General features: G+C 49.8%; 1 protein-coding gene across 3 annotated transcripts in view; it reads right to left on the bottom strand.

Annotated features, from left to right (window-relative positions):
- ESCO2 (establishment of sister chromatid cohesion N-acetyltransferase 2) overlaps positions 1-21,801 on the bottom strand; it is a 630,612-nt gene that overhangs the window by 254,296 nt on the left and 354,515 nt on the right. For all 3 annotated transcript variants that reach the window (XM_069605632.1, XM_069605634.1, XM_069605633.1), the window contains exon 8: positions 13,802-13,891. In XM_069605632.1, the coding sequence (XP_069461733.1) occupies positions 13,802-13,891 (90 nt within the window). The remainder of the gene's footprint in view (positions 1-13,801; positions 13,892-21,801) is intronic.

The raw sequence follows: 21,801 nt of genomic DNA, 5'->3' as shown, positions 1-21,801 counted from the left end.
AATGGGCTCTCGGACGGCCAGGCAGCGGTCGGTTTGCCAACCGGTGACAGTACATGATACAGCCGGAGAGCCATCTGGAGATGGAAGCCTTCGAGAGAGCCTTCCCCTGATTGACAGGTCCAAAGTTCACAAAGAGTTGTGACGTCTTCCGAAAACCTTTTGTGCGGTCCACGTAGAACTTCAGCGCTCTAGCTACATCCAGCGAGTGCAAAGTCCTCTCAGCCGGCGACGAAGGCGACGGGAAGAACACAGGTAACACCAAGGGTTCGTTGAGATGAAAGTCCGACGGTACCTTGGGCATGAAGGATGGGTGCGTCCTGAGCACTACCCTCGTGTCGTGGAAAGTCAAGTACGGGGCCTTGCAGGAAAGGGCCTGGATCTCTCCCACTCGTCGAGCGGAGGTGATGGCCACGAGAAAAGCTGTTTTCCACGATAGAAACTTCAACGGGGCCGAGTGCAGAGGCTCGAACGGAGGTCCCATGAGTTTGGTCAGCACCACGTTGAGCTCCCACGCCGGGGCCGGAGCCTTCACCGGCGGGAACGATCTGAACAGTCCCTTCATGAACTCTTTCACCAGACGATGAGACCACAAGGACGTCCGGCCCGTGGTTCTGGTGTATCGGGAGATCGCAGCAAGATGAATCTTGATGGACGCGTGTGCCAGACCAGCTTTGGCCAGCGTCAGCAGGTACGGCAGCACTTGGGGAGCCGTAATCCGTAGAGGGTTAATCTTCTGTGCGTGGCACCAGACAGAGAACCTCTTCCATTTGTGTCCGTAGCATTTAAGAGTCGAGGACGCCCTGGCCTTTGCAAGAACCTCTCTGCAATCGGCCGGTATGTCGTATCCTCCAAACTCTAGCGCTGCAGGAGCCAGGCCTGCAAGTTCAGCGACTTCGGGTCGTGGTGGAGGATGGCGCCTCCTTCCCTGGAGAGTAGATCCGCGTCCGCCGGCAGCTTGATTGGCGGGGACGCCGACAAGTCCAGAAGGTCCGGGAACCATATCTGCCTCGGCCACGCAGGTGCGACGAGGATCATCCTGCACCGTGACCTCTTGAGCTGGTTGACGAGCCGGATCATCAGAGGCAAGGGAGGGAACGCGTAGAGGAACAGGCCCTCCCAGGGGAACGAGAAAGCATCGCCCATGCTCCTCGTCTGGGGAAACCTGCTGGCGAACCTCCGGCACTTGGTGTTCGTCGCCGTCGCGAACAGGTCGATCTGGGGTGTGCCCCACCGTCGGAAGAGGCGATCCACCAGATCCTGCCGTAGTTCCCACTCGTGGCACGAGCGCAGCTCCCTGCTGAGTGAGTCGGCGATGGTGTTTTTTATCCCTGCCAGATGAAACGGCACCAGAAGAATCCCTTGGGCGACGGCCCAATGCCACAGGTCCTGCGCCTCCTTGGACAGCGCTGGGGACCTGGTTCCGCCCTGTTTCCTGATGTAAAACATGGTGGTGGTGTTGTCGGTGAAGATCCTCACCACCTTGCCCTTGAGGGACGGAAGGAAGGACCTGAGGGCCCAAAACACTGCACGGAGCTCCAGGACGTTGATATGCAGGGACTTCTCCGTCGGGAGCCAGAGTCCCCTTGCGTGCAGATTTTCGGTGTGCGCTCCCCACCCTTCTAGGGAGGCATCCGTGGTCACAGTCACCTGGTGGGCTGGGGTCTGGAAGTCCATGCCCGCCGTCAGATGCGCGCGGGTGCCCCACCACCGTATCGCTCGTCGGAAACTCTCGTCGAGCTTGATCCTTTCCTCGAAGCTGCCCGTCGTCTGGATCCAGCGCGCATCCAGGAACTCTTGCAACGGGCGCATCCGGAGCCTGAACATGGGAATGAGGTAGATGCAGGAAGACATCATCCCGAGGAGGGACTTGATGGACCTCACCTTGGCCGCGTCGGCCACCAACATCCGTTGCACCTTGCCCAAGATGGTCCTGGTCCTCTCCTCCGACGGGGAGGCCAGAAGGGACACTGTGTCGAGCCTCGCTCCCAGAAACAGTGCGACTTGCGCGGGCACCAGGTGGGATTTGGCGTAGTTCACGGAGAATCCCAGGTCCGTGAGGAGTTGGACGGTCCTTGCCGTGTGGACCACGGCGAGCTCCCTCGTCTTGGCGCGGATGAGCCAGTCGTCCAGGTAGGGGTAGACGTGAATCCCCTCGCGGCGCAGCTGCGCCGCCACCGGTGCGAGGCACTTGGTGAAAACCCTGGGTGCCGACCGTAGTCCGAAGGGAAGGGCTTTGAACTGGTAATGACGCCCTTGGACCACGAATCTGAGGAATTTTCGGTGCCCCTTCAGGATGGGAATGTGGAAGTAGGCATCCTCCAAATCCAACGACGATAGGAAGTCTCCTTCCTCCAGCTGACCCAGGACGTGCTGGAGGGTGACCATCCGGAACTTCTGCGCCTTGATGAACTTGTTCAGGCGTCGCAGGTCCAGGATGGGGCGCCATCCTCCCGTCTTCTTCTTCACGAGGAAGTAACACGAGTAGACTCCGGAGCCCCGAAGCCTCTTTGGGACGAGTTCGATGGCGCCCTTTCTGAGCATCGCCTTTACCTCCAGGAGAAGTTGAGGGACGTGAAGTTCTTTCCTGGCCACGGGGGGGACGCGCGGGCACCTTCTTTGAAACTCGAGCGCGTGGCCCCGGGCCAGGGCGTCCAGCACCCAACGGTCGGTGGAGATGGACTCCCACACGCTGACGAAGCCCGCCAGCCGGCCTCCCACCGGGGTGCTTCGGTGGGGGCCCGACCCCACGGCCGGTTCAATCCTGCTTGGACGCGGCCTTGCCGCCTTGGCCTCCTTGGCGACGACGGCGGGGTCCGCCAGACTTGCCTCGTCCTCTGTAGGCCTCTTGCGACGACGAGCGGGCCGCTTGACGGTAGGAAGCGAAACCGCCGCCGGAACCTTTGGAGGCGCCCTTGCCTCCGCCGCTCCGAAAGGGCGTCCGCCGTTGCTGCAGTACTCCAAGGGCCCGGGCCGTCTCAGTATCCGCCTTGATGGCCTGAAGGGAATCGTCCACTGTCTTCCCAAACAGGTTGTTCCCGTCGAAGGGCATGTCCAGGACCCTGGTCTGGACGTCCTGCCGAAAGTCCGTCGCCTTGAGCCATCCGCGACGTCGAAGGCAAACGCCGTTGCCCATCTGGCGGAACCCAGTGTCGGCGATGTCCGTCGCCACGGTGATGGCGTGGTCCGAGGCCACCTCACCTTCCTGCAGGATCTCAAGGGCCTCCGCCCTCTTGTCGTCCGGCAGAAAATCCAGCAGGGGAGCTATCTTGTACCAGAGTTCCCTGTCGTAGCGGGCCACGATAGCCAAGGCGTTGGCCGCTTTAATCGTCGTCGCCGCCGACGAGATGACTCTGCGTCCCATGGCATCCAATTTCTTTCCCTCGCCGTCCGGCGGGGAAGTCGACGTGGAGGCCGCACCCCCCCCCCGCTTTCTTCCTGGCTGCCGCGGAGACGACGGAGTCCGGGGTAGGCTGGGCCCGGAGGCATAGGGGGGCCGAGTCCGGGACCCGGTACTTTTTCTCGTACCGGTCTCTTTTCGCTGGCGTCGTGGAAGGGTTCTTGAGGAGGGAAAGGCCCTCATCCCAAATGTCATCTAACAGAGGCACTGCGAGGACCGTCTTCCTCTTGGCCTCGCGCCGTTGGTAAAGGAAGCCTTCCTTTTTCTTCTCCTCAGGGCAGAGTTGGAAAAGCTCGGATGCCCTGGCGATCATTGAGTGGAACGATCCAATCTCGTCGGGCGGAGAAGCCCTGGTGGGAGGCGACGACGGAAAATCCTCGTCGTATGCCTCGTCGTCCGTACCCGTCGCTGCCGTGTCAGTCCCCGTATCATCCCCTCGGGTGGACGGGGAGGAGGGCTGGACGGGGCGCGACGGTTGAAAAGGAGGCGGTGGATGGATCCTTCTTTTCTTGGTAGGGGGAACACCAGAAGGTCCCGGTTCTGGATCCCCCGACGGGAGAGGTTCCTCCGTCGGTAACGGCAGTCTCGTCCTTATCTCGGAGCATAAGGACTGTATAGCCAACAAAATGGCCGCTGAGTTGTCTTGCGGCGCTGGCAGAGGGGAATCCGACGGGCGAGCAGGGGCCCCGTCGGTATCCTCGACGATGTCGTCGTCGTCACCTGCGTCGGGGCCCATTCCGACGGGCTGGTCTTGTTCCACGCCTAGGCCGTGGCTTAAGACCTCGATCAGTTCCTCTTCTGAGGTTGAGGCCGAATCGACGACGACGCCCTGCCCCCCCTTCTTCCCCACGGAGGGTTTCACGGGGGTCCTATCGATGGGCACGAAAGAAGACTCCCTCCGAGGAGGCAGGGAGATTCTGGGCCCCGAGGCCGCCACCACTGGTGCAGCCTCCACAGGCTGGGCCAGGGCCGCCGCGACCGTTTCGATAGAGGGCTTGGTCGAATGGATCAAGGCCTTCACCACCTTAGGTGCGCTCACCGCCTTATCCTTGAGGGAGGGGGCACTGCCACGCTCCTCCTCTGCCTTAGAGCTCGACCGGGGTCTCTCCAGGAGCTTCGCCGGGTGCTCGGCCTTCCTCTTACCCGACCCAGAGCGTTGGCTCGTGGTTGATGGTGCCGGGGAGGGTGCGCCCTGCCTGGCGCCCGTAGAGCCCGACCGTTCGGCGCTCCCGGTGCCAGCGGACTCGCGGTGCTTGGCCTTATGTTGGGCCCCCGTCGCCGGGGCGCCCTCAAAGGTCTTAGAAGACCGCTCAGATTTCTTCTTCTTCTCGCCAGACGGGCTCTTACCCTCCAGCCAGCTGGCGAGACGTTGATGGCGGTCCTTCATGGTCCGTTCCGACATGTTGCCGCAAAACGCACAGTCCTTCTCCACGTGCGTCTTGTCCCCATGAAGGCAGTAAAGGCAGAAAGAGTGTTCGTCCTCCTTGAAGACGTTCTGCAGCTGGCATCCAGGGCAGGCCCTGAACAGCTTTCCGGGCGTCGAGCTTCCCTTCTCCTGGGCCATCTCCGAGACCGGGCCTGAGAAGCTTCTGGAGTCCTCCGAAGTGTAGCTCGACGAAATCTTCACCCTTGAGGGGCACAGATGAATCCGACACGGGTCCCCGTTGATCGGATGTAGGATCGGTGGAGCTTGAGGCTCTTTTGACCGAAAGAATCGAAGTTTTTGTGAAAAAGCGCGAAAAAATAGCACTAACGCTCGAGAGCAATAGCACGAGGATCCCAACACATGAACGTGCGGTAAAAATCTGAAGATGGCTGCCAGAGGCGGTGCTTAGGTAGAGGGCAGTCATTGGCTGTGGTCAGTATGACGCAGAGACCAGTGATTGGTTATTACTACGAAAGACAGATCAGAAACGAAACTGATACTGGTTTTTTCTTTACCGAGGATTCCCAGCCTGACGACGGGGAATATTCATGAGCATGTGAATCCATGCCAGACCCCATGCTGGAGAAATGTACTTTACCAAATTTACAATCTTGCGGTTTGATTTAAAAGTACAGTTTCATATTCCCAATTGTGGCACGCTGTGTTGTGAGCTGATCTGTGTTGATTTCCGGGTTCTGTGTGGAGTCGCGTAGAAGACGCCTGGGCGCGTTTGCCTACGCAGCACAGTCACGTCACAGATAGAGGCGGGGAATATGAATGTTTTGATAGTCTGTTTCAGGGGCGGGGGATTTGATTTAGTGCCGCAAAAGCAGGTGAGCCAGGTCGATGGGGGGAAATGATAGGATTATCAGAAAATGGCGGCTGATTTCGAGTGCGTTAATGGACGAAAAGTCGGGTAATGTCCATAGGAAAGTTTTCTACGATCTACCGAGTTATGCTTAAAAACACATGGCCGAACCGTAGGGACAATAAAAAAAAAGTCCCAGAACTCTCCTTTAAGTTGGCCAAGAGCTCCAGGAAGATCCTCTGGACTCACAGGAAGCAGGACTAACCGAGCCTGAAACCCAACAGAGTGCGGGACCCCGGAAGCAAGGAAATTCCATCTAGACAGCCAGAAACCACAGTGTTGCAATTTGCGGTAGTCCCGAGGAGCTGAAACACTGAGGTGCCACTTGTTGGAAAGATTGCCAGTTGCGAGAGTTGACAATCCCATTGCAGAGCAAGAGTCCCCAGAAGTTCTCCCTCTTGTCCCCACGACTGAGGCCCAGGAACAGTGAGATCTGCAGAGATTCACTGGAACAGAAGTTATCTGCTGCACTTTTTCTTCAATACAAAGGTAATGTAAAGTCAGAGAGTTGCTTGCATCTTCTACTACTCACAAGTCTAAATAGCTCGTGGCCCTACATTTGATTCTTCTTTTCTTCAAAGACTTTGAAAACACTTTGCAAAGACTTTTCTACTTACCTACCAGAAGTGCTTCAGCCTATATAAGACTTGATAATTGACTTTGGCTTAGCCTGTATCACTGAATGACTCTGCTTAGGAGAACCAAAAGTCGATGGTCTCTTGTTTGTTATATTATTATTTTCCTTTGACCAAGATCTGAAAGCATTCTAAATGCCAACAGTAATATATTTATGTCCCCAGGACCCTAGCTACTGAAGTCACCTGAGGGTGCAGGTTGTGTCTGTGGGCCATCCCAAAAGGGTCTTTTCTGATTTTCAACTCTTGAGTGTTCAGTTTTGAAGTGTATACGTGTGTTGCTTTCATATTGCTCCATTCTGAAGAAGGCTTATTTTAACTGACTGATAAATTAATAATGGTGTATTCAAAAACCTTTTAAGAGTTTATTTGAATACTTGTCAATGAACCTGTGTACCTCCACTACAGTTCACACTGACCCCTCTTGAGATAAGCCTGGCTGCTCAGCCACACTACCAACCTGTGTAGTTCAGACTTATATCAAAGGTTGGGTCCTATTGCCAGCAGGTCAGGGTTGTTGTAGTGCACCCTAAGGGTACAGCATACAGTCTTGCCTAACATCCACATAGAGGATTAGCGGTGGAACAAGTCATGACAAGACTCTTTTTGGCCTTTCGGTCAGTCCTGGTGATCGCAATACCTCAATGGGCTCTACTATGGAGGAACAAAGGTGAACGTGAGTCCACTGTAGGGGAGCACCAAATGAGTGCAGAAACGTCTAAAACCCCAAAATAGTAAAGACATTATAAATAACTTTCAAATTATGTAAAAAGTAAAGCTGAGTGAAGATTTGTGAACAAAATAGTCACTGAAGTGAGGCCTCCCAACTCCAAACATGTAGTAAAGAATCTGAAGATCGCCTTCAGTGGTGGGGCTAGGGAAGCATTGCCTACAGACTGAATGGTAAATTACCCTAAACACTAACGTAATTGCAGTTTCGCTTTCCATGAAACTGCTTAATGTTTGAGGATTCCCAGCCTGATGACAGGAAATACTCTAACTGCATGTGAATCTATGAAAGATCCAATCCTGGAGAAGTGGAGGATACTGGATGAAAGCAGGGTGTGCAGCAAGCAGTGTGGAAGATGGAGACGCAGTGGGGAGGAAATACTAACTTATGAGGGTGGCGTTAAGGTGTAGGAGTTCGATACATCAGAGGGTAAAAGGGAATAAATGAGAACCGAAATGGGTGGAGATTGAAGAGCATAGTGCGATGATGGGAAAGATGAGTGAGCGTGACTGGGTTGGCTGGCAGGCACATTTTCGCCACGTTTGTAAAACACTAACAATTAGATAGAGTAGATTGGTACAGTTAGGAAGCCTGTGAGGGAGCCTAGACAGATGACCTTTGGTGTGCCATCTTGAGAACAAGTCCTTTTTTAAACAGTAGGCCTCAATATTCGGAAGAACTAACCCAGGAATTCAGACACCTTGGCTAAGGAAGATGCTTTTAACAAGAGGAGAGGGGAAGTGACAGCCCTAGGGCCCATTCAACAATAAAAAAAGCTTTGAACCATCTCACAATTGGAGTGCTTTGAATGCCATCTGACAGGCATATTCCAGAGGATCACGAGCCCTGCTGCTGAAGAGTGTGGAAAACATTAACAGAGGTCATGGGGTGCAGCACCTTGATCTATATACTGGCGAAGACCATGTCGGTGAACGCAAAAGAACAAGGTACTTACCCCTGGTAACATTCTTTCGGCTGGATTCCTCATTTTACGATGATATTTCTATGCTGCTTCGCAAAACAATTCTCGGCAGAGGGCACTGTATGCAATGCTGTGTTGATACCCCTCGTGGGCCTCCGTCGAGCGTCAACGTCATCGTTAGTACAAATAGAGCATGCAGCGCCCATTGGCTTCAGTTCTGTTTTTCAGATCCCCTTTTTTGAGGAATCAACCAGGCGTACCCCAAGACTGCAAGCTCTCAGAAAGTGCAGAGTGTAATACACTTAAATTGTACAGCGCGGTAGGCTGGGAGGGTCAATGAGGAATACGTGGGAGGAACATCCAGTCGAAAGAACGTTACCAGGGTTAAGTAACTTGTTAGAGTGGATTGTGTCCTTTCACGTATTCCTCATCTTATGATATAGCATTTATAACACGCCTATACACAAGTGTTTCAAGGTGCGACACGGCAAGGGAGAGGGAACAGAGGGAAGACAGACAGCGATCCTACTAGGCCAAGTGTCATTCAGAGCGCACAAGTGCAGAGGAAGGGGGAGGAGAAGTGAGGAGTGGAGGGGTGAAGGGGGAACAGTGCAGAACAAGGGGTAATAGAATAATAAAACAATAAGAAGTAGGGCATGCTGGTGGCAAGTGCAAGGGTAGATAGACTCCCAAAGCAGTGACAATTTGGAGGCGAGTATCAATTCATTTATTCATGGACCGAATGAAGAATGGCCTTTGCAAAAAGACCTCCTTGAGTAGAGGAAGAGTCTAAACAGTAATGTTTGACAAATGTGTGAATGGACCACCAGTTGGCCGCTGCACAGAGGTCATGTATTAGGACATCCCTTTGCAGAGCCGCAGAAGTTGCCATGCCCCTAGTGGACTGAGCTCTTAGCCCTTCCGGCGGTTCTTTAACCGCCACTATAGCTTTCTCCAATGGGCATTATTATCCACCTGGATATAGTTTGTTTGGTTACTGCCAGGCCCAATTTGGGGCCGGTATACCCAATGAAAAGTTGATCATCTTGCTGAAATTTAGCCAACCTAGAAATGTAAAAGATTAGAGCCCTTTTTGAGACTAGCCTGTGAAGCCCCTCTTCCTATTTACCTGCATGAGGAGGATAAAATGTTGGTAGCGTTATCTTCTGCGACAGATGGCAGTCAGAGACTACCTTAGGTAGAAAACATGGGTTGACGCTAAGGATTATGGAAAATAGTACGAGGAAAGCTTACACGAAAGAGCCTGCAACTCACCCTGCAGGCTGATGTTATAGCAACCAGTAGGACAGTTTGCAATGTAAGGAGTCTTAAAGGACATGAATGTAATGGCTCGAATGGGATAGATGAGAAATTTTAGCACCAGGTTTAGATCCCAAACCGGCACATGAAATGTGACTGGGGGGTACACGTTTGTGACTCTTCAGGAATTGCAAAATCGAGGAGACCTAAAAATAAGAGACCTCTTCTGAGGAGCGCTTAAGAATGGAAAGTTCAGCCAGGTATCCTTTTATAGTTTCAATCAGGGGCTCCAGATTGGCTAAATGCAACAGGAGAGAAAGCACTGTAGGTGTGCCACATTGGTAAGGATCCACATTCTTATCCTTGCACCAGTTACTGAATTTATTGCAATGACACCGGTACAAGGATTTGGTTGCTGGCCTTCTGGCCTAAAGCAAAATCTCCATTACGTCGTCTGGAAGGTCCCAATCTTTGTACCTCAGCCTCTCAGAAACCATGCGTGAAGGCGGAGCGTCTTGACCTCTGGATGGAGAGCGCAACCTTCCTCTTGCGAGAGAAGGTCCTCGCTTTGTGCAAGACGTATTGGAGGGCAGATGGACATGTCCAGAAGGTCTGGGTACCACTTCCTCCTGGCCCAATCCGGGGCAATTAGGTTCATGGATTTCCTGAACTTTCTTAACCTCCCGATTACACGAGGAATCATGGGACTGGAGGGAACGACTAGAGCAGTGGAAATCCCAGTCCACTATGAACGCGTCCCCTAGAGCTCCTCTTGGAGGAAATTCCCTTGAGCAGTACTGTTCGCACATACGATTTGACACCAGTCGCGGACAGATCCACTTGAGGGGTTCCCTAAAGGGTGAAGATCTCTTGAGGGACTTCCTGAGCTAGTTTCCACTCATGGGAGACTGTGCTATGCTTGCTCAGAGTGTCCGCCGCGGCATTCTGATCTCCGGCTAGGTGAACTGATGACAGAAGTTCCTTATTTTATTGCCCAGCACCACAGCTGCATTGCCTCTCTGCACAGTGGTAGTGACCCTACACCTCGTCTCTTATTGAGGTAGTACATGGCCACTGTGTTGTCCGTCATGATCAGGACATTCTTTCCCCGAACCGAGGGCAGGAAGGCCTTCTGCGCTAGTCTGATTGCCCTCACCTCCAAAAGGTTGATGTGTAGTTTGGACTCCTAGAGACCAACGAAAGCTGATCAGTTCGTTAGCGTAGGCTCCCCACCCTGTGAGTGAGGCATCCGTCACTACAGTTATCTCCGGCCATGGTTGCCAAAAAGATTCTTCCTTGAGAATGTGGTCTTCGCAAGCCCACCAAAGAAGGTCTTGAGCAACGCTGCTCAGAACTTGCAGTTAATCTGACATATTCCCTGAAAATTGGGACCACTGAGTTCTGAAAGCCCAATTAAAGGGATCTCATTCTCAATCGGGCCTCTGGCACCAGAAAAATGCAGGATGCCATCAGACCGAGCAACCTCAGAAAATCGAAGGCCGGAAGATACTGGGCATTCTGGAATTTTGCGACCATCTGCTGAATGTGTAGGGCTCTCACCTCGGGAGGTGAGGCTTTCCCAGAGGAAGTGTCCAGGACTGCGCCAATGAATTGGAGTCTTTGGAATGGTATCATATGGGACGACTTGTAATTGAGGGAGAAGACCAGTCTGTTAAGGGAGTGGCAGGTTAAGCAGAGATGTTCAAGTGCTTGTTCAGGATAACGTGCCCTGATCAGCCAATCGTCCAAGTAGGGGTAGATGTGAATTCCCCTCTTCCCCCACCCCCACTTCTCCTGAGACTTGCTGCCACTACCTCCATCAACTTGGTGAAAACCCTTGGGGCAGAGGTCAGCCCGGATGGCTGGCTTCGAAAATTAATAAGGATAATCGCGAACCTCGGGTACTTTCTGTGCTTGAGATTGATTGGCACATGAAAGTAAGTATCCTGAAGGTCCAAGGATACCAATAGTTCTTAGAGTTGGAGAGCCTGAAGGATCTGAGAAAGGTTTACCCATCTTGAACTTTTCCTTCCTGAGGAACTTGAACATGTTTATGTCCAAGATGGGTCTCGGGTCTCAGACCTCAGTGCTCTTTTGGAATGAGAAAGCAGAGGTTGGCCGGTGGGGTGGGGGGATACCAATTCTTGTTCCTCTCCGCTACAGGTACATGTTCTACTGCACCTTTCTATAGCAGGGTTAAAATTTTATGCACAAGGAGCGGATCTGGAATTTTGACAGAGTTGGATCCGGTGGATGATCTGGAGGCCTTTTTTGAAAAGGAAGGCAGTGACCCTGGGCTACTGTTTCCAGTGCCCAAGCATCTCAAGTAATGCCCCACCCTTCGTTCAGAAGCTGAGAAATGCTGCCTCCCACCAGGGTCTTGTGGGTCAAGGCCTCAGATGTTTGGAGGAGGCTGAGCAGCGGCTGAGGGTAAAGATGCAGATGCAGATTTAGCAACCCTTCCTCGTCCACCACGAGGGAATTTATTTTGTCCCCTTTATCCAGCCGGTCCTCTTCCCCTTCCAAAAGAGGAATAGAAACAAAAAGGACGACCCCTCCAGGAAGATAAGCCTGAATAGGGTTGTTGAGGTTTTCGAATAGAGGCGCTTAGGGATTTAGCCACCACCTTGGAGGTCTGCAGCTTCTGCAGACTCATCCACCTTGCTGCCGAACAACCTCGAGCCATCAAAGGGCATATTGAGTAGTCTGGCTTACACATCCGGTGCAAACCCCGACTTTCTCAACCATGAAAACCTGCGTAGTACAGTGATAGAAGCCATGGATCTACTGATGCGGTCAGCAGTAGCCAGTCCTGATTGGAGACATTCTCCCATTGCCTCTTTTCCATCCTCAACTATATTCAGAAAGCTTTCTTTGTTCGCCTTCCGGGATGTGATCAGCCGCCATTGCAATACAGTCCCACAGGGTGTAAGTGAACCTTGAAAAGGTGCATGTGAGATTAGTAGACTAATGCCATACTGCCTGATGTGAAGATCTTACGAGCCCAGGCACCTACCCTCTTGTCTCTATCCGGGGAAATAGAGGGATAAGCAGATTGCCTGATCGATGTGGCGGCCTGAACCACCAAGCTCTCAGGTGTGGGTTACTTGGTTAGGTACTCTGGATCATTGCTAGAAGGCCTGTATTTTCTAGCAAAGTTCCTGTTCACAGCAGGTCCAGATTCCAGAGTTTCCCAATTTGCTGTGACCTTCCTCTGAAGGGCTGCGTGAAAGGGCAAAACTGGGTCCTTCTGAGGGCCTTGGTTCAGGATCTCGGTTATATTGTCCTGTTCATAAGTAGGAGAAGCCCTGCTCCAGCCCATATATTCCATGACCCTATTCATGAGGTTCCTATACGTGGGATCTGAATGTTCAGAAGGGTCAGGCCTGCCAAATTCCAGCTCTGGCGAAGTGTCAAGACCACTAGCCGACTGGAGGCAATCAGAGATCACTCATTTTGGATTCCTTATTAATAAGCTCCTCTGGAGAATTTTGAGCGCCATATCACAACCCAAAGGAAGGGGAATCCTCTTCAGAGGCCTGTTCTTCCTCAAATTGAGGCCATAGACTTGAAAGTCTTTCTTCGGAGTAGGTTCCGGAATGGACAAAGGCCTCGATAGAGTCAAAGTAACCGTCGATGGAGTCGACGATGGCTTTGACAATGGACCCGGTTTGCTCGGCGCGGCCTTCGACTTTTGCGTTGACAGGCTTGACTTCTGATGGAGTCGACAAAGTCATTGAATGCGTCGACGATTTGCTCTTCTTAAGTATCGGAGAAGGACATGCCAGGGGGGCGTTGAGGCCGCATTCTCGAATATACGCATCATTTCTGATTTGGTTGGGCACCAGATTACCTCGGTAGAGGAATCTTAAGGACACTACCTCGATCAACTCCTCGACCGGGAACTCTTCGATTTTTGGGCTGGGACGAGTCTATGGCCTTCTTATCACTCTTCGAAGAAGACTTGGAAGCCACCCTCCCCACCGTCAGTTTACCTCTGCGCTCCCAGAGAGCTTTTTCTGTCATTTTTGGACCCACAGTCATCGGTACGGTGCCCGGAGCACAGACATCTTTGACCCGCAGTCATAGCACTTCTTCAATCTTCTTGACGAAAACTGAAGCGCGCCGTTAAACATTTGAAGCAAAAGCTTTCGGAAAAACGAAAATGAAGCCAACGGGCGCTGCATGTGCCATTTATACTAACGATGACGTTGACACTCGACGGAGGCCCTTGAGGGACATGGACACGACGGCATTGCATAAAGCAGTAAAGCTGGCAATATGAAATTTAAGATGAGGAATACGTGGGAGGACACAATCCATTCGAATGGCGCTGTGCCCACCCCCCCCCCCAACCCCCGGTGGTGGAATATTTTCAGAAGATCAGCTGCTCTGGGAATACAATATCAGACGAGGAATTTGTGGAGGAAGGAATCAATTAGAAGAGGAATCTGTAATAGGGAGGTGTCCATTAGAAACGGAGTTACTTACTTATTCAATGCAATTCACTATTTACAATGCAACAAAACCTTCTTGGGATAAACATAACGAAAAATGTGTTACCTTTTTAATTGCATACTTGGGGTCATCTGGGAGGATCAATACAATTTTCCCATCCCAAAAGTCTGCCACTTTACGTTCCTTCTTCCAACCCTATTAGTTGGGACAGAAAGAAAATCAGAACGCATCTTCTTGATCATTTGTCAATCTTCAGAAAACTACATAAAAGTCAGTGATTGTCTAATACACCATCTCATCTTCTAAGCAGCCTTCAGATGGTGAGGGCAGGGCACATTTTCAAGGGAGCTAATATCAGACGAGAAATTACTATACATTGTTTTACAAGGAAGTCAACAATACTATTTAATGCAACTCTTACCAATTTACCAATGATATGACTGCAGGGAAAAACAGCATTGTGTGATAAAACCTTCAAATTGCGAATACAGCCAAATGACAATTTGGTAAAAGACTGAAATACACTATTATTGAGGGCAAAGGTTAAAGGCCAATCCATCTTGATGGAACAGCATGCTATACTGCCAAACTATCTTGATCTGTGAAGAAGCTGTGTTAGTCAGCTGATGGTTTGTGAAAGCCAAAACGGAAAACGGGGCAAATTATTCTGGAAACCTGAACAGGAATTTAGTTCTTCCTAATGAGTATTTTCTTTTAATTCATGAATGTAGAATATTTCTGGAACCTTTACTAGAGAGAAAACTTAAATGTACAGCCTAAAATAAATTATCCTGCACACCTTTTTTGTAAAATAAAGCAGGTTAATGTTGCTTTGAAATACAAATGGTTCTTCAGTTTCGACATAAAAAGTAAAAAAACAGTAAAGGAGTGAAAGTAGAACACACGTTAATGCATTTCAGACTCTTTACGCCATGGACTGTGGATAATGGAAAAAGCCAACATTTAAGTCGGGAGAAGAGGCAAATTCCATCATTCAAGAAAAATGGCAGAGAGCTGCCGGGTAGACTACCTTGTGCTCTGCTGCCTTTTCCATCAACTGTCGGTGGCGCCTGATGGCCACCGTCAGTGAAGGAGCTTTGTGGGAGCTGTTAGGGAGAATTTTAATTTCTGTGCCAATTTTTCAGTAACGTTAGAGACTCCCAGCTATTTTGCTGGACTCACGGCTTTTTAATGTTTACTCCCGAGTGAGTTGGACTGTCACAGTTTTTTCTGACTAGGATTTTGTGTCTTTCTGTTTAATGGACTTTGGATCAACTCCATAGGCATCTGCTTTTTGCATTGCGACACAAAGCACCTTTTGTGCAGTGCCACTGAGAGGTCCCTAGAACTTCTCTTAATGTTGAACTACTTTTTCTTGGGTGAACTACTGTTCCCGAATAGTAAGAGGACTTTTGTCTAACTTACCTTTTCTTTTGTGGATCCAGTGCACACCACCCTATGTGGAGTGCCGGGGGTTATATATGAACTGCTTTATCCCACTACTCATAAGATTCTGTTACACTAACGTGAAGGGCTGGTGGCAGCAGTTTCTTATATACTACCTTAGTGCGATGTATCTGCTGGATGATTTCTCAGCTGCAGTACAGCACCCGAGGGTGACCCATTTTCCCAAATTGGCCCCCATCCTCTCATTTCGCCATTTCCTGTCAGTTCCTTCTGGGCTTTTACTCAGTTTGATTCGGGTTTGAGTCCTTTGTGCATTTTGCCTTTGGCAGGCTTCACCTCTGAAGCCAGCCCAGGCTTCAGTATGTCTGGAAAAGCAGGGAGTGAGGGAAACACCCCTGTCCTTTGTCTAGGTGTTGCTGAGTGATACCAGTTCTGATTGGCTGGCTGTCCAGGAGTACAGCCACCCTGCTGGGTGATTGACAGCCTAGTGCTGTGAACGAATGGGAACTTGCTTAAAAAGGCGAGATTTTTTTGGGACTAGAGGCAGCGTACCAATGGACAACATCCGACGAAGACGTGAAGAGACGCCAGAAGCACCCTCATGGACCGCGAAGTGCCCAGTGAAGCCCTGTAGCTGTGCTGGCCCATTTTCGACTGGGAAGACCCAAAAGGGACGACTTACTCCCTTGTGCTGGTGGGACCAACTAGCCTTGGCGCAAGCTTTATTTTGGCGCAATCCTTGACTTGCTGTGACTTTCCAAGGCTGCAGAATCCCAATGCCCGGGACCCCTGACCATCATCGAGTGCATTGTCTTTGGAAGTGAAAATCCAGCCAAAACTTTGTGGGCATCGAGGCCCCCCACCCCCAGAAGCAGGACATCTTCATCCAGAGCCCCCTCACCAGAGTCCAGGACCGAGGGATAAAGTAACCTCTAACCAGATCTGTTCGTTATTTGGTGCTGCGAAAAAGGCACCAAAATCGCAACCAGCTGCTGAATTCAGGAGAATCAATTGCTGCGGAGTCCCTCTCGAGTGCTGCTGCAGAAGCCCGCCAGACCCTTTCGTCACCATGACCAAGGACCAGGAACAAGGGTCTGCTACACTGCAACAGGAAGACATCCAGCTGGAACCAATTCTTCAATTCGTCACCATGACCAAGGACCAGGAACAAGGGTCTGCTACACTGCAACAGGAAGACATCCAGCTGGAACCAATTCTTTAATTCATAGGTACTGTGGCGCTTGGGGTAAATCTACCTTTTGACAATTGTGGTACTTCCTAGCTTGGGGAGTACTATTTTAAACCCTGGACCTCAACTCACTTGCACTGGCCTCCCAGCGTGTGCTTCTTCAAGGTGGCTCCTCTTGAGCTTCTGTGATTTTTCCACTGAACTCGCTTCTCTCAGATTGGCATCTGCTCCACCTAGCATTACGGTATCTATGTCAGTTCCATAGAAGTAACACCTACGACCTACGCTAGTCACCAACGTGTCTCTAACATATCTCCTACTTGTTACTCGCCGCACATTTCACATTGAGTAAATCGTACCTGCAATATTGCCGAGATGCTGTAATGTCCAACATGGTTTGAACTGTACTAGCTCCCTTACAGTCTAATACGCACCAGATTGCATGCACCTTGCCAGATACTCAGCTAACCCTGCTGACATGCTATTCTAATACTGTTTTTCACTGTGCAATGTCCTTACTAGCTTGAATACTGCCAATCACCATGCTAGGATGCATATGGTCCACTTGATTATGTGCCGCATTACTGCATTTCAACGTTGTGTTGTACTATTTAATTCACAATAGAAGTCATCTAGACCACCTGTTGCCTAGCTTATACAAAGAACTATGCGGCTCAGTAACATTAGAAGGCAGGCTACTCAAAGGTTGCCTGCTTAAACCCAAATTTATATCGCATTAGTCTCCTTCCTGTGCTCCATGCCATTGACTCAAAGACGAACGGGACTGGTTACGTGATCCACTACGTATCAGGTGCAACCCATAACATGCATGTCTTGCTATTATTACTGCTACCATTGCTAGGTCTATTCCTGGACTTAAAACCAGAACCCCCCCCCCAAACACACAGCCACATTACCATTGTCCAACCATGTACAAAAATCACTACTCACAAGGGATCAAGGCTACACCTTTTTTACCTTTGTTTAATTATAACTATCTGGACTCAATAAGGCCAACCGAATTTCTACGCAAGCTGTCTTGGCCTAGATGCCAAGAACCCTAACAGTACTCTTGAGCAGTGCCAACCATCCTCCGTCTCTCCTAAACCAGGTCTCCCACTGTCTCCCTAACCAGCGGACATCCTACAGTCATCCCTGCCCCACTAAAGACAAACAATAGACTTTGCTCCAGACTTTCGAACAGTACAGTGTGCAGCAAAGTCTCTACCGAAACCTCAAACCCCTACATTAAGAAACTGAAACAAGAAATATGTGCCATTCCCACGAATGTACCGGCACAAACCTTAGAGGGGGCATTAATCAGAAAGACATCGCTGACCTAATCACAACTGAAAATCTTGACTTCTTGGCTGTAACAGAATCCTGGTTGCATGCAGCAGCAGGCCCTTCACTACTGTCTACTTGAAAAATACTATCATAAGAGCTGATAGGTTAAATTACAGAGGTGGCGGTATTGCCATCATAGCAAAGTCCAACCTAGACTTAAGATTAGCTACTGCGCCAACATTTTCATCTTGTGAACTACTCGCAGCCAAAATTCCGATCTCTAACTAGTACCATAACTGTCCATCTAATGTACAGAGACCTCCAGGGCCTATTGGCCCCTTTGAGGAAGACATGATGCTGCTACTATCGGATAATACCAAAACCTCCTCGCAAATACTGCTACTAGGAGTTTCAATTTAGGATTTAAGGTCCCGAACGACCACCATGCACTAGCCGTAGCCAACACCCTTATGGAACATGGTTTAAACCAAATAGTTACCCAGCCTACCCATGAAAAAGGAGGACCTTAGATTGGGTAGCCGATCTTAACTGATACTGTAATAACTTACCCCAATTTGGACGGATCACCACCTTCTGTCTTTCACCCTCTCAGCCAATATTCCTAAAACTAAAGCCAACATAATAGCGCCTCCATGTCTCACGAGGGACAAAAGGAATATCATGGTGGATGCCATCCTGCCACTTGTAAGCCCTATCCTAAACTCCTTAAAGGACACCACTGACCCCGATGTGCTAGTCAATGTCTACAACACCTCCATGGCCCAAGCCATGGACAGCATCGCCCCACTCAAAAATAAATAGATCTCACCTGAACTCATGGTTCACACTGTAGCTAAAAAACCTTAGGAGCCGAGAGAAGAAAACTGGAAACATTGTGGAAACATCTCACCTTTGTGGAAAAGACTAACTTGATGAATCTTTCAGCTCAATATGAAGAGATCCTTCGAACTAAACGGGAAACCTACAATAGAATTAACTAAGCCAGCTCCAACCCTAAAGAGCTTTTCGTTATCCTGAGAGAAATTGAGACACATTCCTCCAACGGATCCTTGAATAAAGGACAAACTCTGGTGCACGGACATCCAAAATGCTCTTACCAATAAAATAGCCACTCTTCAAAGCAAAATCACTAACAAACGCCTAAATCTACAAAAATCAGATACTCCCTCCTGCTCTCAGAAGCCGCTCTCCAAACCACTGCAATGTTTCAAATTCTCTAAAGTCTCCATACCAGAGGTTCAAAAAAATATTGCATCCCTTAAGCCTTCAAGGTGCCAAGGAGATTGTTGCCCGGCCCAAATAATTAAAGAAGCCACGAGAGACCTGGCACCTTTTATATCTAAACTAATCAACGCCTCATTTACCTCAGGTATTAGTCTTGGGTCCTTCCCCTCCCAAAAAAAACAGTCACTGGACCCCACAATTCCACAAACTACAGGCCAATCATCATGGTCCCGTTCTTACTGAAGATACTGGACAGGGTCGCTTACCTGCAGATCCAAGAATACCTAGAGATCAACCACCTCCTAGGGACGCGGCAATCTGGCATTAGACCTCAACACGGTAGCGAAACGGCACTGATTTAAATACCCAGATAGATGAAATCAAAGATAGAGAAAATTACACTGCTGCTACTGTTGGACCCATCGGCCGCATTTGACCTGGTCGACCAGAGTACTTTGTAATCCCCTCAAAACAGCAGCCCACTTTTTTCAGAATGCAATTACTTGGATACAATCCTTTCTAAACAATAGGACTATGAAAGTCTTCTTCCCATCAGCAGCAGCTGACTTAACTCCCATCACATGTGTAGTCCCCAAAGGCTCCTGTGCGTCACCGACTATGTACAATATCTTCACAAAGCCGTTAGATGATCTGCATCATCTGGGTGTCACCTAAACTAACTATGCAGATGACACCCAGATCCTCCTACCCTTCACAGGGAATTATGACACGGATGTACTGCTTGTGAACAAAATGTATTTAATCATTCAGGCATGGATGGCCACCCATGGTCTCTGACTGAATGATGACAAAACTAAGCTCATGATTTTAGGCTCCCCAGCTAACTTGAATAAACTTCACTCAGATTACAGGTTATTCAATATTGATGGGAACAACATCCCAGTGGCTAAAGAGGTAAAAACCTCAGGTTTTTACCTAGATTCCGCATTGAAATTACACAAAAAAGTGAACGCTATGGCATCGGCCACAGCGTACACAGGTAAATTGATTAGGGCCTGCAAACCTTTGCTCTCTAAAGAGAACTGTCTAATCCTGGCTAGAGCACTTATTCTGTCAAAGTTGGATTACTGTAACGGACTATACTTAGGCGCTAGTAAGTATGTTACAAATAAACTACAAACCTTGCAAAATAATGCACTGAGGTCTGCTTTGAGCATCCCAAGGAGTGAACATCTCAGAAATAAGACAGCACAAATGACTGTCCATCAAGGATAAGATTCAGCTTAAAAACCTGCCTCGCACCTAAATTCCTGAATCATGCAGTCCCTCCTTACCGAACAGAGAAATTCACCCTGAGATACCTAGGGCCTGCTAGTCCCTAGGTATAAACTCAAGAAGTCAGGGGGGAGCAGCTTCCCAGTTATGAAACACTCTCCCTCAAGTCGACCCAGCCCGTTTTCTGACTTCAAGAGAAAAGCCATTACATGGCTCACCAAGAGGGAATAACATCCTAATTGGGACTATACTACCCCCAAGGGTACTTCTGCTTCTCTCTGTACCTACGATGCTGCCACTATGACCCTCTGATTGGGATAGTGATAAGAATAGTCTGCAATGTACTTCGCTATTATATGCGATTATGCATACTTTGTAAACAACTGTAAAATGCTACAATGTACTACTCTGTAATTCAGCTTTATTCTGTAATCTGTGAATATGACCATCTGTATCACTTGTAACCTTCCTACAATGCGCCCAGGTACCTCCGGGTTCAGTGTGCTATAGAAATAAAAAATAAGCTACTCCCTATTTTAAAACATTTTAAATAGTGAGAATCAGAACTTTGAACTGGCCCATTGACTAACTGTCCTGGCTGCCTAAAGGCCCATGTCTTGGCTTTGGCAGTGCTTGTTCCCTTAAAGGTTTTGATTGTTGAACACTTATTGCTGGGATAGAAGACCGACTATATCGCTCTGGGTCCCTCAGATTGTATTTTTCCGGTCGCGAGGGTGCCTTATGACTATCGTGAATTTGTACAGAGAGAAAGGAACAAGTTACTTACCTGTAACTGTTGTTCTCCAGCATGGGTCTGGCATGGATTCACATGCTCATGAATATTCCCCGTCGTCAGGCTGGGAATCCTCGGTAAAGAAAAAACCAGTATCAGTTTCGTTTCTGATCTGTCTTTCGTAGTAATAACCAATCACTGGTCTCTGCGTCATACTGACCACAGCCAATGACTGCCCTCTACCTAAGCACCGCCTCTGGCAGCCATCTTCAGATTTGGAAGCACGTGAAGTGGCAGTATGACCAAGTGAAGAGCCGCAGAGGGGTAGGCGGGAGGGTTCGCATGTGAATCCATGCCAGACCCATGCTGGAGAACAACAGTTACAGGTAAGTAACTTGTTCCTTCTCCAGCATGGGGTCTGGCATGGATTCACATGCTCATGAATAAAGAATACATAGCAGTACACACATGCACAACCACGGGAGGTGGCAACGGCTCAACATTAAGCAGTACATCAAACTCAACATTAAGCATCTTACCTCCTCACCAGGCTCACCTCAGGCGAACAGGTTGCGCAGCACTGCTTGGCCGACCCTGGACTCCTCCCTGGAATCCCGATCGACGCAGTAGAATTTCGTGAAGGTGTGCGTCGACCTCCACGTAGCAGCCCTGCATATGTCCAGCAGGGGCACACCAGAAAGGAACGCCGTGGTAGCTGCGATCGCTCTGGTGGAATGGGCTCTCGGACGGCCACGGCCAGGCAGCGGTCGGTTTGCCAACCGATGACAGTACATGATACAGCCGGAGAGCCATCTGGAAATGGAAGCCTTCGAGAGAGCCTTCCCCTGATTGACAGGTCCAAAGTTCACAAAGAGTTGTGACGTCTTCCGAAAACACTTTGTGCGGTCCACGTAGAACTTCAGCGCTCTAGCCACATCCATCGAGTGCAAAGTCCTCTCAGCCGGCGACGAAGGCGACGGGAAGAACACAGGCAACACCAAGGGTTCG

The sequence above is a fragment of the Ambystoma mexicanum genome, chromosome 4p (genome assembly GCF_040938575.1).
Source record: "Ambystoma mexicanum isolate Mex_15411 chromosome 4p, UKY_AmexF1_1, whole genome shotgun sequence".
NCBI lineage: Eukaryota > Metazoa > Chordata > Amphibia > Caudata > Ambystomatidae > Ambystoma > Ambystoma mexicanum.
Note: the sequence above shows the minus strand (reverse complement) of the source record. Positions and strands in the feature narration are given on the sequence as shown.